At 32.9% G+C, this 17049-nt stretch overlaps 2 protein-coding genes across 3 annotated transcripts in view; one reads left to right on the top strand and one right to left on the bottom strand.

The window, feature by feature from the left end:
• Positions 1–172: 172 nt before the first annotated feature.
• The window catches only part of LOC117921062 (putative F-box protein At1g67623), a 32551-nt gene continuing 15674 nt past the window's right edge, over positions 173–17049 (top strand). The window contains exons 1-2 of the mRNA XM_034838834.1: positions 173–176; positions 2411–2579. Coding sequence (XP_034694725.1) covers positions 173–176; positions 2411–2579 — 173 coding nt within the window. The remainder of the gene's footprint in view (positions 177–2410; positions 2580–17049) is intronic.
• Positions 5246–10883, bottom strand: LOC117918917 (lysine histidine transporter 1-like). 2 transcript variants are annotated; one of them, XM_034836003.1, is made up of 7 exons: positions 10606–10883; positions 9988–10371; positions 9508–9901; positions 9321–9426; positions 9137–9228; positions 8969–9037; positions 5246–5654 (listed from the first exon to the last, which is right to left on the bottom strand). In XM_034836003.1, exons 1-7 carry the CDS (start codon positions 10776–10778, stop codon positions 5457–5459), a joined length of 1416 nt encoding a protein of 471 aa, XP_034691894.1. In that variant the 5' UTR covers positions 10779–10883; the 3' UTR covers positions 5246–5456. The 2 variants fall into 2 exon arrangements, with proteins under 2 accessions (XP_034691894.1, XP_034691824.1); XM_034835933.1 differs by lacking the exon at positions 5246–5654 and adding an exon at positions 8457–8875.

The raw sequence follows: 17049 nt of genomic DNA on the forward strand, positions 1-17049 counted from the left end.
TATGCTAAACACATCAAGTTAAACATATTAATTAATCACAATTATATTCATAAATTATAAAATTAATTAATCAACGAGTCTTAAACATTTTATAATGAATGAACTTTAATGTACTTGTAACCAAAGCAAATACACATAATCATGTCATCTTATTTATTCCCATCACGTGGTTATGGGTAATTGAATTTATTCAATTTGATATCCATGAGAGATTTTATTTGATTACTTTGTTGAATACAAACAAACATAATGTGAATTTCAAATTAAATAAAAATTTCAATTACACTAAACTTTCATATTACCGCTATTTAAAAAGGAAATATATTCGATTAATGACTTACTCATCACAATTTACACACACACACATGAAATGCCTATTAACCATTTTCAATCCTAATTATGAAGGGATTAAGATAACAAATGAGTTATGTGTATAACATGTTATAAGCAACTTATTCGTATTAACATAAAATTTTAAGGCCATAGAAATCAACTTCAGGTACTAAAAAACATGATGACATAAGGATTAAACACCATGACTTCTCTTAAAATTAGCAAGAGTAAGTCAATCTGTTACGAAATATTAAAGTAAGTATAATAGTTATTTGTACGATAATCTATCAATTACATAATACTAAAAAATATAATATAATATAATATAATATAATATTTATTTATAAATTAAATAATCTTATTCGTAAAAGAGTCACTCTTCTAAGAGTTGTGCTCCATTTCAAATACTCGTTTGAAATTAATTTTATTTAATAAAAAATGAAACAAAAATAAAATTTTATCTGGATTTAAATTAATAATAACAATATTTAAAGGAAGATGACCTATTCTTGAACCAGACTTTGATACCAAATATTAGTAATTTATCAAATTCTCATAATGCAAAAATAATATATATATAAAAAAAAAATCTAACTTTTGCATAAATCATAATATCCGAAGATAGTAGAACAATATGATTTTTACAACAAAAAATTAAGTGAAAACATACCTTGGTCATAATGCAAAAACAATAACAATAAAAAAAACTCTAACTTTTGCATAAATCATAATGCCTAAAGATAGTAGAACAATACGATGTTCACAACAGAAAATTGAGAGAATGTATCTTAATCCATGGAGAGATTTATTGAAGACAATCAATTATAGGAACAGTGGAGAGAAAAACCAATATCATGGGTTGAGAGAGGACCAATTTTTTAATTTTATTTTTAAATATATTCATTATTCTACTTTCCATCAAAGTAGGTAGTTTAGTTATTAACATTTTCTCAAAGATGATTAGTAGGATGTTAACAAATATTATTTATTTATTAAATCATAATTGATATAAAAACTTAAATGACACGTGGACCACTTCATTGAGAAAAAAAAATATGCTAACATTAGACAGAGAAACCCTCAGGGACTTGGGTCGATCTTGTTTAGGAACAGAAAATAATTGAAAAGTAAAATATGTTTTAGAAAAGACTCATAACTTCTTTAGGAGAAGTCATTTATAATTTTGGGTTTGCAAGGCTTCGAATTTTCCCAAAGGATTTATATATATATATATATATATATATATATATATAATTTTTTTTTTCTGTTTTATTTTTGTGACTTAGAAACATTTGTTTTCATTGTTTCCAATGTTAAAAATTTATTTGTAGCCTCAGTAAAACCAAATGCAGTTCACCCATATTTTAGAATTATTTTCCAATCATATTTACAGTAAATAATTTTAATGGACAACTTTTTTTTTTTGGTGGACATTTAAAAAATTATATAAAATAAATCCTTTGATTTATCTCACTTTATTTCATTCTATTTCTTTTAAAATTATGATAATTATATCTCTATTTTTAAAATTCACAAAAATAGAAGTATCTAAATGACACGTCATTTTTTTTTCTAGATTACCCAAATTTAAAATTTCCTAAATTAATTAATAACATAAAAACAAAACCATCCTGTAACGTCATTTCATGCATACCAAAAACAAATTGTTTCTACATAATGCTTTGAAAATTGAACATACTTTTTTATAATTATTATTTTCTTAATAATAAAACTTCTAATATCAACTACTCATTCGTACACATATAAAAAGTAAATTATTTTGTAAGGATAAAAAGATTTAAAACCCACTTTTATATACATAGAAACTTTGTTGCAAATAGGAAACCCAATCAATATCTATTTTCAAATTCAAATAGAAAGTTTCCAAAAATGCAACATCCTATTTAAAAGAAATCTCTTCTAAAATAATATGCATTCCTTCTTTCCTCAATTCCTATACTTAACAAATTTCAGGTTTTTTTTTTATTTTTTTATTTTAAGTAAGCAATTAAACCACCAAACCCTATATATAATGATATAGCATTAGTTATTTTTACGAGACAAATCTACATTTTAGTTTCTCTTATAGTCAATATGTCAAATCTTTCTTCCACCATGAAATTCAAGAAAACCAAAAGAAATAGTCATGGTTCCATAATTGAATCTCTTCCAAGTGATTTATTGATAGAGGTTCTCACTCGGGTTGCATCATCTTCATACACAGACTTGTTCAATGCAAAATTAAGGTATGTTTATAATAACTATATATACATCTAATTTATTCTTTTAAAAAATATTGATCTAAATGTTTCACTTTCTTGTTTTGTTTTTATTTTAGTTGTAGAAATTTTCTTGAGGCATCTGAAGATAAGTTCATAATAAAAAATATCTCAATAGAGAAATTTCCAACAATTCTATGGTGGCAAGTAAAGGATGAAGTCTCTTCATTTTTAAAGGCTTGCAAAGAAAGTGGAAATCCGGAAGTATTATATAGACAAGGAATCGTAAGAATTTTAATTTTCAACAATGAGATAATTAGACAATATGAAAATTAATTTTTCTTTAATTATTTTTTTTGTTTGAAAAAGATGGAATTCTTTAGTTGGAAGAAAGTGGAATCGGGAGAAGAATATCTAAAGAGAGCAATGGAGATGGAGCATATGGAGGCATCATATGTTTATGGCATCATCTTATTATGCAAAGGGGGTGACTCGAATGAAGAACAAGGCATGAAACTTCTAAATGCAGTGAAGAAATCAAGAAAGTTGGGAGAATGCAGAAAAAAAACAAAAGCTTTCATTCTAAGCATGTGGATTAGAAACCCCATTGTTAAATACCAAGAACTAACAAGCTATCATGCCAAAACTTGTGGTAGAAGAAACAATGGAGGGATTGGAGGAAAAAGAGGATGGCCATGGATTGGTGAGAGAGAAGACCATGAAGATAAAGATGTAGAAGAAGTGAATTATTGTGAAGCTTGCATATGGGATGATGAAGTTTCTTTGTTTTGTAAGCTATTTAGATAATAGTGTGTTGTGTTTATTATTCTTGATATGTAGATGAAGTTTAATTTCAAGATCGAATAAAAGAATTAATGATGTGTTGGGGATCATTTTAATTTTTTAAAGCCTAAATCCCAAATCCCAAATCCCAAGGAAACATTAATCACATGCATGTTATATTTTAAGAACACGTGTCTTATTTAGACAAAAAGAGACTCTTGTGAATGTGTATAGTTCTTTTGGACATTTGATCCTATGGTTTTAGTATTAATAATTGGGGAATTTTATTTTTTCTTGGGTTTTGTCTTTGAATTCATTTAAAAGAAGAGAGGGAGAGGGAGGGATGAGAGATTTTGCTAAATGGAGTCATACGGAATTTTCGTTGATGATTCGGGAAAAAAACTTGTTTTAAGCAAAAATGGTGCTTTTCTCCCTATTTTTACCCTTTGCCCTTATCTACAATAATAAAATCTTATATTAAGTTAAAAAATAATAAGATGAAAATGATATCATATGTATTTTTACGCAAGCATTAACGTCACTTTGTTCTTATTTAATTCTTGTTTAGGTTTTAATTCATCAATAGCTTTATCATTCACATATAATTTCAATGAGGGTTTTTATTCATATTCCACTAAATTCAAACCTTCCCGTCGAGATAGTTACTCCCATCAAAGTATGGTCAACTATTTAAGGAAACCTTAGATCACTGTTGTTCCATTCAGGACTAGCCAGATCAATAAAAATATGTTTTTTATTTAAAAAAATCTTCTCTTTGCCAATTAAAAAATTATTGTCCAGTAAGATGAAACTTAGAAATGGGTGAATGTGTGCATTTAAAAGAAAATTATAATATAAGAATTGAATTATTTTAACTCAATTTAATGTCTAAAGATATCACACATAAATAAAATAACCAAACATCAACCAAATAAACAAGGGATATAAAAATTTTTACAAGGAAAACCCTTACATTAACTACGGAGATAAAAAACCATAGAGTTTAAGACTTCTAATATAAAATCCACTATTTGATATCAAGTTACACAAAATTACTTTACAGCTAACCCCTAAGACTTACTTTCCAGAACTTATAACTTGATCCGCATCCACAACATAACAATTTCCAATTACTTTAGTGAATTCTTTTTAGCGTCACTAAAAGGATGTAGGTCTTCTAACAACTTAAGATTTAGGCTTTGAATTTTCATTGAGAGATTGAGAATGATAACATAAGTTAAGTTGAGTTATTCTCAATATGTCTAAACCTTAAATGGCTTAAAGGAGGATTTATATTGGTCTATAAGTTAGGAGATTGGTATCCTAAATTTCTAAAAAGAATGCTAGTGAATTTTCAAAAAATTATCTATCATATTCTAGCAAATTCGAGATGACCGCTCGAGTGCACTTACCCACCACTCGAGAGCCTCGAGCACTTGAACATTGGATAAGCGCTTGAGCGATTCTAGTTCTTGAGTGTTGCTTCCACCACCCGAGCGTCCCCTGTTTTTCCAAGACATTAATTTAAACATTTTTAAATAATAAAAAAAAATACATTGATCCATTTTACCCCTTTAATCACCTAACTTACCACTAAACAGACTTCAGTAAACTTTCTTGTGACTTTTCGATTGATCCAACAACCACCTTGAATCTCAAGTGGAGAGTAAGAATGCGTTTAGTAGTGATTTTAGAAAACAGTTCTAATTTTTTTAACACTTGAATGATAAAAATTTTTAAGTGTTAAAAATATTATAAACGTTTTCTAAAATCACTGCTAAAGAAACTTTAAGTCACTATCTAAAATGTTTTCTAAGCCACAAAATATTGGAACAATATAGTTAGCATACAATGCATTAGATTCATTGTTGTACAATAAAAATTATATCAATATGAATGGATTGCCCAAATGAAATGAGTCACTAAATAAAAACTAGCGTGTGAGAAACAACACCATAAGGCTAACAAAGTCATGTGTACAACCAAAAGAAAGAAAGAAAGAAAGAACGGAAAACCATTAAACCCTGAGAACAGATGCAACTGTTTCAGCTGGCTCCTCAGCCAAGTCTCATTTCTCAGACTAAACCATAATATGCATATCTAGATTCTGAAATCAGGCCATCATAGTTGAAAAACACTACTGTAAACATAATTCTCATCTTCTGATCTTGAATTTTCATAGCTATTCCACCATGTCCTTACTGCAATGGGGAAGATCATCACGAGAAACAATTTGAAGGTCTTGGCTTGAAGGATGATCTGTCTTAGCGCACCAATGGGAGCTAAAATCATCAATATTATTCCCAGAACTATGCAGATCTGAAATTGCACATATTCAAACAAAAGCCTGTTAATACCCAAAAGAGAGACGGGCTAAGCCTTCATATATTGCAGTTTGGAGTTAATTAACATACCCAATTTGCAAACCATGATAAGCTAAACCTTCTGGGTTTGTGATTTAAGTGAAATCAAACATAGTATTTGCAGAAGAATTTGAGTTTTCAATTGCACGTGGTAGCTTCCAATAACATGGATGGTAACAAACATGTTGGCTGCTGCTATAAGCCAATGTGGTTTCCCCAGTTTTATGAGGATATTATCAGCAACGGTGTTCCCAAACATTCAGTATCCAATAAGAGCATGTAGACCAAGGCAACAACAATATAAGCAATAATCACCTCTTTCCACATGGGTCCCTTGAAAGGCTTCTCAGGGGTGGAAGGAATTGTTGCTTGGATCTCCAACACCACGTTGTGACCAGCATAGACAAATGCTACATCACCCAAAGTGCTAAAGAAGGTGAAGACTCTTCCAGTTGTGGTCGAAGTTGCGTATGTATACTGCACATCTGGTTGGACACCCTTATGAACCAAAGCTGTCCAGGCAATAGTTGAATAACTGCAGATCGAAAGCTTCAGAAGGTAAGAACCTTTCAATCACCATTGGTGAAGGTGAAAAGGCTATTGACATATTTGAAGGAATTCAGGTCAAATGGGAAATGGTTTATACCAAGAAGCAGTCCAATGAAGGCAGAGATTATGAATCAAGGTCAATAGAGCTCAGTTTCCCTAATAAAAATATGAAAAAGATACAGAGCTCTTACTTGCCAGATGTGGTAGAGAGATCAGAAGCCTTCATAAAAACAAGGTCCTGAAGCTCTATTCATACTGTGGGTCATGGGAATCAACCAACCTCAACCATCCATCAACTTCTGAAACACCAACAATGGATTCAAAGCTCAAGCAGGACTTGATAAATGACTTAGATCAATTTGTCAAAAGAAAGAAGTACAATAAAAGAGTTGGAAGGGCATGGAAACGAGGATATTTGTGGTACCTCCAGGCACTGGAAAGTCGATCTTGATTGCAGCCATGGCCAACTATGACTTGAAATTTCACATCTGCGACTTAGAGCTCAGCAGTCTCTGTTGCAACTCAAGAGTTTAGAAGACTGTTAGTCACAACCAGGAACCAATCAATACTTGTGATTGAAGATATTGGCTGCAGCAGTGAGCTGCCGGGCCAACAAGCTGAAGAGCATAATCTAAATGACAGCCAGGTGAGTTTATAAGGATTCACATTCATGAAGCCCTAAATTTTTATTATATTATTGCAATAATTATATTTCCACTGATGTTTTTCTTCTTCATCTAAATTCTCACTTCTGAAAATCTAATTATCCCTATGTAACAAGAACAGAGTATAAGTGCATAATTTGGAGGAAGAACATAAATATTAGTAGACATACCAGTTTTTCCCCCTTCATAAACTATTTCTTTTTGTTATTGACAGTTGACCCAACAACGATTGCAGAAGAGCTCATGAAAAGTGAAGAAGCTGACAGCGCCCTTGGAAAACTTGTTCCTCAAAAGGGTAAAGACAGCACAAAATGAAGCAACTAATGGAGAAGATAAAGAAGCAAACAAAAAGGGAAATGAAAGCCTAGTAATCGTCCCAAGGTAAGAAGAAAGCCAAAAGAAATATGCCGACAGCAAGGAAACAGAAAAGGAAGGTGAGGATTAAGTAGATGATAGGTAAGAACCAAATAACAATTTGAAAAGCTATTAGACTAATAGTACTCCATAACTTCATGCTTTTAGTAATTGTCTCTGAGAGCTACGTAAATAATGGCTCTATACTTATTAGTACCCAATAAAACAAACTTCAATAGTTAGCATGGTTCTGATCAGTCAACTGAACATTATTTACCACTTCACACAGTTTTTGAAGACATTCAACTAGGACAGCATCCAATCGAAGAATCAGAGATGAGCCATGGCCTACGACAGTGACCTCCATTGTACTTGGGAGGGGCGCTGCTCTAAGATCTCCCAAGTGGCAGAGACGGTTGACGTTCATCATATCACTGACGTTCATTATTTACCACTCTATCACCTTATTACTCTGACTCCTTGCCGATGTGGGACTCCACAGCTACTCTTCACACCCTTAATTTTCGAATTTGCAGTTTTTTAATATTCAAAACTTTCAAATTACACACCTAATTGAAAGTAAGAAAAATAATAGATAAAAATTTTTAAGTTGAAATATTATAAAATTTTAAAAATAAAAATTTTAAATTGAAATATTATAAAATTTTAAAAATAAAAAATAAAAGTTTTCAAATTATACACATGATTATTTAAAAACTAAAAACGAAAAACATGGATATAAAAATGAATTATATTAGTGTCCTACTAATTAATTTTACTAAAACGAAATTTTTGTTGATTCATTCATAAAAATAAATATCATCAAGTTGTACATTAAACTTGATATTATATCTAACAGTGAATTAACCTACTCTCAACCATATATGTTTAGATCATGTATTCATTTCATTGTTGAATCTGATGAATCTTTTTCATTCATTAGAGTATGTATCAAAAGAAGGCAACTTTCCAAAGGCATTAAAGGGTCATTGGCCATCAAAATGTCACTAGTGATTATTAGTGGTGGTGAAAACCAAGGACAATATTATAATCTTGAGTTAACATTTTCTTTCCTTTATTGTATTTTTGAACCAAATATAGCATTAATATTTTGATCATCAACCCATGTCATCATTTTCTAGCTAAATAATTTGATTTCATTGGGGATTCAATGCGGTTTGGAAATATGGTTGACATATAAGGGGAGATAATATTGAAGAGAATTGAAATTCACAACATTTTTCACCAAAGAGCTGAAATTATGTATGTAATATAGATGTGTCCAAGCAAATGAAAGAACTAAAGAGAAAACCATTAAACCCTGAGAACAGATACAACTGTTTCAGCTGCCTCCTCAGCCAAGTCCCATTTTCCTAGACTAACCCATAATATGCATTTTCTGAAATGAAGCCATCATAGTTGAAAACACCTTTGTAAACATAATTCCCATCTTGGATCTTTCAATCTTCAGAGCCATTACCACCAAATCCTTACTACGATGGGAAGATCATCAGGAGAACAACTTGAAGGTCTTGGCTTGAAGGATGATCTGCCTTAGTGCACCAATGGGAGCTAGAGTCATCAATATTATTCCCAGTCCTATACACATCTGAAATTGCACATATTCAAACAAAGCCTATTAATACCCAAAAGAGAGACAGGGGATGCCTTAAGATATACAGTTCGGAGTTAAATAACATACCCAATTTGCAAACCATGATAAACTAAGCCTTCTGGGTTTGTAAACAGCAAGCCACATGATACAAGGGAGCTGCACAAAACCAAAATTTAAGATATTAGTGCTGTATTGTGAAGGATATATAATAGCCTAATATGCCTTTAATTGGATGTGGGAGGATGTATTCCTTACAAAGTATGTTGTTGGGGCAAAAACCAATCCTCCCAAGAATCCAAGGAGACTACCGAAGAAAGGGATCAGCATACCAATGAACATAGTAAAAGCTGCAGTCAACCAAGATATATAAGAGCATGAAAATAGGCTGATGAAGCTTTGTCATAACTCATCCAAAGAAGGAAGAGCATCAACCACTCACCAACATATAGAGTGCGGGTAATAAGGCGAAGCCTGAAACATGGTGTGAATTTCAGTTTCTTCACCAACAATGTTTCCAACATGTCAAACATTGGCATTGCATATATCTGCAGTTCCAACAAGCTCATGAGGAAATGAAGATTCAATGAAATAAAAACATATTATTTGGAGAAGATTTCGAATTGAACCTGGTAGCTTCCAATAACGTGGATGACAACAAACATGTTGGCTGCTGCTATTAGCCAACGTGGCTTCTCCAGTGTGATGAGGATATTATCAGCAACGCTGTTCCCAAACATCCAGTATCCAATCAGGGCAACAGGGAAGTAGCAGATGGCAACAACAATATAAGCGAAAACGACTCCTTTCCACATGGATCCCTTGGAAGGCTTCTCAGGGGTGGAAGGAATTGTTGCTTGGATCTCCAACACCACGTTGTGACCAGCATAGGCAAATGCTACGTCACCCAAGGCGCTAAAGAAGGTGAAGACTCTTCCAGCTGTGGTGGAAGCTGTGTACGAATACTGCACATCTGGTTGGACACCCTTATGAACCGAAGCTGTCCAAGCAATAGTTGAGTAACTGCAGATTGAAAGGTAAGAAAATCAATCTTACAGCATGGAGATTGTCACAGAAAGCTCACAAGAGATAGGAATAGAGAGACTTACGCTAAGGACATGGCTGCGGCAGCAAATGAGACACCACTGATGGAGTTGAAATTGGGCAAATGGGAGAGAACAAAGTGACAAGAGGCAAAGATCATGATGAAGTAGGTGGTCCTGATGGGTTTGCAGTCGGGACAGACTGTGTTATGGAGCTTCCGCAAGGATTTGCCTCCAGTGATCATGTAGGCAATGTTAACACCCACTTCTACAATCACCTGTTGAGGCACCACAATCCAGAGGCCAAGCTTTTCACCGAAGGCATGTTGTCCTAACTCATGGTATCTGTCAAACCGCTTTCCAGGAACCATTTCATGCATCTCAACCATTTGCCATAGAGTGTACAATGTGACGATCCATGACAGAACAAGAATAACCACCCCAGGACCCCTAAATTTGAAAAGATAAACGACTGCTATGATCAGAGCTTTTGAAGATCGAAAAAAGATAAAAATCCCTTAAATACCTACAAACTGAAAATCCCTTAAAAAACCAAAAACAAAAGAGGAGACAAAATCTCTGTAAAAAGAATCAAAACCCAATTTCAGGACAATAAAGCGTTTATATTCAAAGTAAAAGCTGAAGGAGTTTCATTTTTAGGAATGAAAGAAACAGGAAACATACCATCCGAGCCCTGCCATGGCGTAAGGGAGACTGAGGACGCCAGCCCCAACCATGGCGGTCACATTGTGGAATGCAGAGTACCACCATTTCGCGTTCCGGGAGGACGTGATCGGAAGCCAATCATCAATGGCCTTGTCTCTAGCATCCTTCTCCTGCTGACTATCAAGCCCCATTTTTCCCAACAAATTGAAGAAACTGGCCAGGGATATTTCAGACCCTGATGCAGAGACGACAACTGTTGAAGGGCTTTGATGAGTGATGGTTTATTTCAGCGTAAAACATCGAAATATATAGAGATTGAAGGAGATGAAGAAAAGGTAATGGGCAAATATAGTGTTAACAGTTGGGATGGTTTTGATGTTTCAGTGTTAAATTACCAAAAGGGCCTGATTTCTCTACGTTTATTAGTCTTTACAGATTCGACTAATTGGTGAGAGAGTATCTGGGGTTTAAATGTCCATTCATCTCCGAGGAGTCGTGTCCGCGGCGGCATATTTTACAGCTTCAATGTTTTTAACCTCTTTTCTATGTTTTGTATAATTATTTTTTAAAATAACCCCCAAAAATTAACTAAGTTTTTAATTAAGGCATTCTACTACATAAATCAAGTCAAATCCGATTCAAATAATAATCGTGTCAAAAATATAAACTCAAATACTATATAATTATTAAATAGGTAACACCTCGTGTAACCCATTTAATAATCTAAGTCCTTCTATTTAATAACTATGTTGAACTAAATCTTATATAAGTCTATATACTTAATATTTTAGCCAAACATATTTATTACTCAATTAATCTATTTATTTAAAAATAAATTTAAAATTAGTTAAATATGAACCAAATAGTTTAAAATTATATTTAAGTTAGTCAACATGGTCAGTTCGTGTCAAATTCATGTTATGCAAGTTGACTCAAAACCTACCTATTTATTAAACAAGTTATGTAAGTTGATACAAATTTGACTAAAACCTAATTATATTTAACCTAATTTGCAAAAAAAAACATGTTGATGAATCATATCAAACTTTGCCATATTGACCTAACATGCTTTAAAAAATAAATCATATAATTAGGTAATTATATCTCTATTTTTAAAATTCACATAAATAGAAGTATCCAACCGACACGTTTCATACCAAATTTATTTTTCAAAAAACTGCTTCAAAGTGTGGAAATCCTCATGCATCAATCATCATATATGAAACAACATGGAGTCCAATATTTTTTCAAGATTAATATGAATTATAATATTTTTTTAAGGTTTTTTTTTTTTTTGTTGTCTTCCTTTTGCAATAAGTTTATCATTTCATTAGCAAGAAACAAGAGTTAGATTTTTTAAAATCTATTTTTCAAAAACAAATTGTTTCTACAAAATGCATTGGAAATTGAACATGATTTTTTTTTTTTATAATTGGTATTTTCTTAATAATAAAATTTCCAATATTATATGTAAAAGATGTGAAACCCGCTTTTATATATATAGAAACTCTATTGCAAATAGAAAATCCTAATTGTTATCTATTTCCAAAACGAAATACAAAGTTTCCAAAAAATGCAGTATCCTATTTAGAAGAAATCTCTTCTAAAATAAAATATATTCATTCTTTCCTTCATTCCTATATTTAACTAATTTCAAGTTTTCTATTTCTATTTTAGGTAAGCAAATAACCCACTAAACCCTATATATAATGATATAGAATTAATAATTTTTAGGAGACAAATCTACACCTTAGTTTTTCGTGTAGTCAATATGTCAAATCTTTCTACTACCATGAAATTCAAGAAAAAAAAATAGTTATTGTTCCACCATTAAATCTCTTTCGAGTGACTTATTGATAGAGGTTTTTACTCGGATTGTATCATGTTAGGAATTTGAGGCTAATCCAACTTATGGTAATCACCCTAGGGGGGGGGGGGAGGGGGGTAAATAGGGTGATGGTTTTTTTTTCACAAATTTAAACTATGCAAAAATAATAGACAATTATATGCAAATATATAATAAACAAAATAAACACAATTGCATATAATTTAAAAGAGTTAGAGAAGAGAGAGTGCAAAACACGAAAGTTTATAGTGGTTTGGCACTTCCTTACCTACGTCCACTCTCCTCAACCTCCTAACCAAGTGAGTGTTCTACTATCTTAAAGCTTCAACCAAGCTTTCAATCTCTTTTCAATTGGATTATGGTTCCAATTCACCCTTTTAGACTTTTGGCTCCAAGCACCCTTTACATTTCTCAAGAGTTATCCCACTCTTGAACAACCTCTCAAGTGATACCCCTCACTTGAGAAAATTCCTCTCAAAGATATACAAAGATTGATCTCACAAAAATCCTAGTAATAGGACTTTAGGCTAAAAAATACAAGAAAAATTAGGATTGAATGGTGCACTAAAGATATGCAAGTTATGAAACAATGGTGCACTAAAAAACATTCTTCCAAGGCTCAAATATATTCAAGAATGATTTGGGAAGGTTAAGCTCATGAAACAATGAAGTTTGGAGCCTTTTTATGGAAGAAAAAAACCAAACTAGCCGTTGGGGGTTCGACCGGTCGAGTTAGGGGTCGACCGGTTGACTAGCCGTTAGGGAAAGTGACCGTTGGGCCTCAACTGGACCTCAACCGGACCTCGACCAGACCTCAACCGGTTGAGGTTCAACCTTGACCGGGAAGAGAAGACCACTGGGAGAGAGAGAAACTTTTTGGCCTCCCTCAACCGGTCCTCGACCGGACGAGCACAATCGATCGACCGGTTAAACCGGTTGAGCCATTTTTTTGGTTTAACACTCAACCTTTTTCAACTTAAAACCTTTTAACACAAGTTTGAAAATCATTTAACACAAGGTTTTAGTTGAAAACATGAAATCATCCAATTCTTAAGATATTTAAAACAATATTACTCTTGGATGATTTTGGTGCATAAATAAAGAATGGAATGCATGAAAGTCCTAGTGCACCAACAACCTTACAAAGAGATCTTAAGAAGTTTTGGTCTTGAAAAACTCTTCTCTTTGAGGTGGTCTTCTTCTTCATGATTTCTTCTTGGCTTGATTTGTCTTTGGATTGCCACTTTGGAAATCGTTTTGCCTAATCACACTTGAAATATGATCATTAGTTCTAAACCTTATTTTGTTATCATCAAAATCAAGATTAACCAAACCTTGGTTTCACAATCTCCCCCTTTTTGATGATGACAAAACCAAGGTTGCTAAAAAGCTCCCCCTCAATATATGCTCCTTTGAATTTAAAAAATTTTCAAGTTTGGAAACTTCAAGGAGTATATTAAGGATGCTCAAAATGATATAATCAAACATAAATAGTATAAAGAGCATTTAGCAATTTGGCAAGACATTATTATTAAAAATGATGCATACAAATATAACCAATAAAGCACATAGCATCAATATGAATAGGATTGCTAAAACAATATTGAAATATCTTCGCAAGTTAGCAACCTACCATTACTTCTTCCCCTTTTTATCATCAACAAAAAGTTTCAATAAAGTATATAAGGGGAATCACATGTTATCAAAAGTTTAAAACAATAAACAATAAGCATGATATGATTTCTCATGAAAAATGAATCTCTCCCTTTTTCATTGAGAATAGTTTCCAAATAAAAGATTTGCTCATCTTTAGAACATTCCCAATTTAAAGCATGATTTGGAAAAAAATATTTGGGAGAACATATGCATTAAAAAGATATTTAACATGAATTAAATAAAACTTTTAGGGCACACAAGCATATGATCATTCAATTTTACATAGGTATATAAAAAATCTTCTTTTTAAATCCAAAACCTTGGTTTAACAAATATGCCAATTTTATCAAAGTGATACCAAAAGTTATATTATCAAAAGATATACCAAGTGTTAGCAAAAATGATACCAATTGCAAATTTAGCTTTAGAAGGGATACCGTTACCAATATTGTCAACGCGTTCTTTCCAAGGTAAGCATATCCTCCTTTTTGCATGGATCCCTACAAAACAATTTTAAGAAACCTTTGGTACCCATATCCTTTTGGGTCCTAGAGGGTTAGTCTTTCTTCCATTTGGAATCCAAAATAATTTAGAGTTTTGAAGAACATGAGAAGATTTTCTTAAAGGACAAATATTACTAATGTGACCTCATTTTTCACAAAAATTGCAAATAGTTGAAGGTGAAAAACTAGAGGCTTCCTTTTAAAAAAAAAATTGATTTTTGAAAGGCTTGTAGGCTAATCTCTTTTTATCAAAAATGCAATTTTTGATTTGCCAAAATCATATCAAAAGTCTTTTGGCCATTTGAGAATTTTTAGCTCCTCATTTTCCTTTTCAAAAGGGATTTTTGTCTTCTCAATATTTTCAAAATTTTCATTATCCTCATTGAGCTCATTTAAAAGACAAGAAATCTTTTTCTTGAGAGGGATATTTTTGGAACCAAGTTTTTCAAGATTAAAATATAATTTTTGAAGCTCATCTTGAAAATCAAAATGGTTAGAGTTGGAGTTTACCTCATCACTTTCACTTTCACTCTCACTCTCTTCCTCTTCATCATCATTTGTTATAGCCATAAAGGCTATACTTTTCTCATTTTCTTCAACTCTTTGATGATTGTACAACTCTATCTCATAAGTCATGAGTGACCCAATGAGTTCTTCAAGTGAGAGCTTGGTGAGATCCTTCGCTTCTTGAATAGCCGTCACTTTTGTTTCCCATTTCTTTGGTAGAGACCTTAAGATCTTCATGACTTTCTCTACTTCGGTGTAGGTCTTTCCCAAGGCTTCAAGTTCATTCACAATCACAAGAAACCTAGAAAACATCTCAACAATAGATTCAAAATCCTTTATAGAAAATAATTCATAATCATGCATAAGGATATTGATTTTAGACTCTTTAACTTGGTCGTTTCCCTCATAAGTGACTTCTAATAGTTTCCAAATTTCTTTAGCCGACTTACAATGCCAAATACGATTAAAATTCATTTCTATCAATAGCACAATGTAAGATACAAACGGCTTTGGCATTTAATTGAACTTTCTTTCTATCAAGTTCATCCCATTCATGCTTAAGTTTTGGAACCATCACTCCATTTTCTAATTTTGAAGGAATGTGGGGACCATCTTCAATGACATCCCATAAATCAAGACTAGTAGATTGGATAAACCAAGTCATTTTAGTTTTCCAATAGGGATAGTCGGTTCCCGTGAAAAGTGGAGGTCGGGTGGTTGAAAAACTTTCAGTTTTGGATGAGCTTGATGGAATAGCCATTAGTTAGGAATTTGAGGCTAATCCAACTTATGGTAATCACCCTAGAGAGAGGGGGGGGGGGGGGGGGGGGGGGTAAATAGGGTGATGGTTTCTTTTTCACAAATTTAAACTATGCAAAAATAAGAGACAATTATATGTAAATATATAATAAACAAAATGAACATAATTGCATATAATTTAAAAGAGTTAGGGAAGAGATAATGCAAAACACAAGAGTTTATAGTGGTTCGGCACTTCCTTGCCTACGTCCACTCTCCTCAACCTCCTAACCGAGTGAGGGTTCCACTATCTTGAAGCTTCAACCAAGCTTTCAATCTCTTTACAATTGGATTATGGTTCCAATTCACCCTCTTAGACTTTTGACTCCAAGCACCCTTTACACTTCTCAAGAGTTATCCCACTCTTGAACAACCTCTCAAGTGATACCCCTCACTTGAGAAAATTCCTCTCAAAGATATACAAAGATTGATCTCACAAAAATCCTAGTAATAGAACTTTAGGCTCAAAGATACAAGAAAAACTAGGATTGAATGGTGCACTAAAGATATGCAAGTTATGAAACAATGGTGCACTAAAAAACACTCTTTCAAGGCTCAAATATATTCAAGAATGATTTGGGAAGGTTAAGCTCATGAAACAATGAAGTTTGGAGCCTTTTTATAGAAGAAAAAAAACCAAACTAGCCGTTGGAGGTTCGACCGGTAGAGCTAGGGGTCGACCAGTTGACTAGCCGTTAGGGAAAGTGACCGTTGGGTCTCAACCAGACCTCGACCGGACCTCAACCGGTTGAGGTTCAACCTTGATCGGGAAGAGAAGGCCACTGGGAGAGAGAGAAACTTTTTGGCCTCCCTCAACCGGTCCTCGACCGGACGAGCACAACCGGTCGACCGGTTGAACCAGTTGAGCCATTTTTTTGGTTCAACACTCAACATTTTTCAACTTAAAACCTTTTAACACAAGTTTGAAAATCATTTAACACAAAGTTTTAGTTGAAAACATGAAATCATCCAATTCTTAAGATATTTAAAACAATATTACTCTTGGATGATTTTGGTGCATAAATAAAGAATGAAATGCATGAAAGTCCTAGTGCACCAACAACCTTACAGAGAGATCTTAAGAAGCTTTGGTCTTGAAAAACACTTCTCTTTGAGGTGGTCTTCTTCTTCATGATTTCTCATTGACTTGAT

Source organism: Vitis riparia, chromosome 1 (assembly GCF_004353265.1).
Source record: "Vitis riparia cultivar Riparia Gloire de Montpellier isolate 1030 chromosome 1, EGFV_Vit.rip_1.0, whole genome shotgun sequence".
Lineage (NCBI taxonomy): Eukaryota > Viridiplantae > Streptophyta > Magnoliopsida > Vitales > Vitaceae > Vitis > Vitis riparia.

Excerpts from the sequence above, each read along its gene's own strand:
- LOC117918917 (XM_034836003.1), bottom strand. The coding sequence starts at position 10,778 with ATGGGGCTTGATAGTCAGCAGGAGAAGGATGCTAGAGACAAGGCCATT. Across the intron at positions 9,902-9,987 it reads GCCGCAGCCATGTCCTTAGC|TTACTCAACTATTGCTTGGA; the intron begins GTAAGTCTCTCT and ends TTCAATCTGCAG. Across the intron at positions 5,655-8,968 it reads TATCATGGTTTGCAAATTGG|ATCTGCATAGTTCTGGGAAT; the intron begins GTATGTTATTTA and ends GTGCAATTTCAG.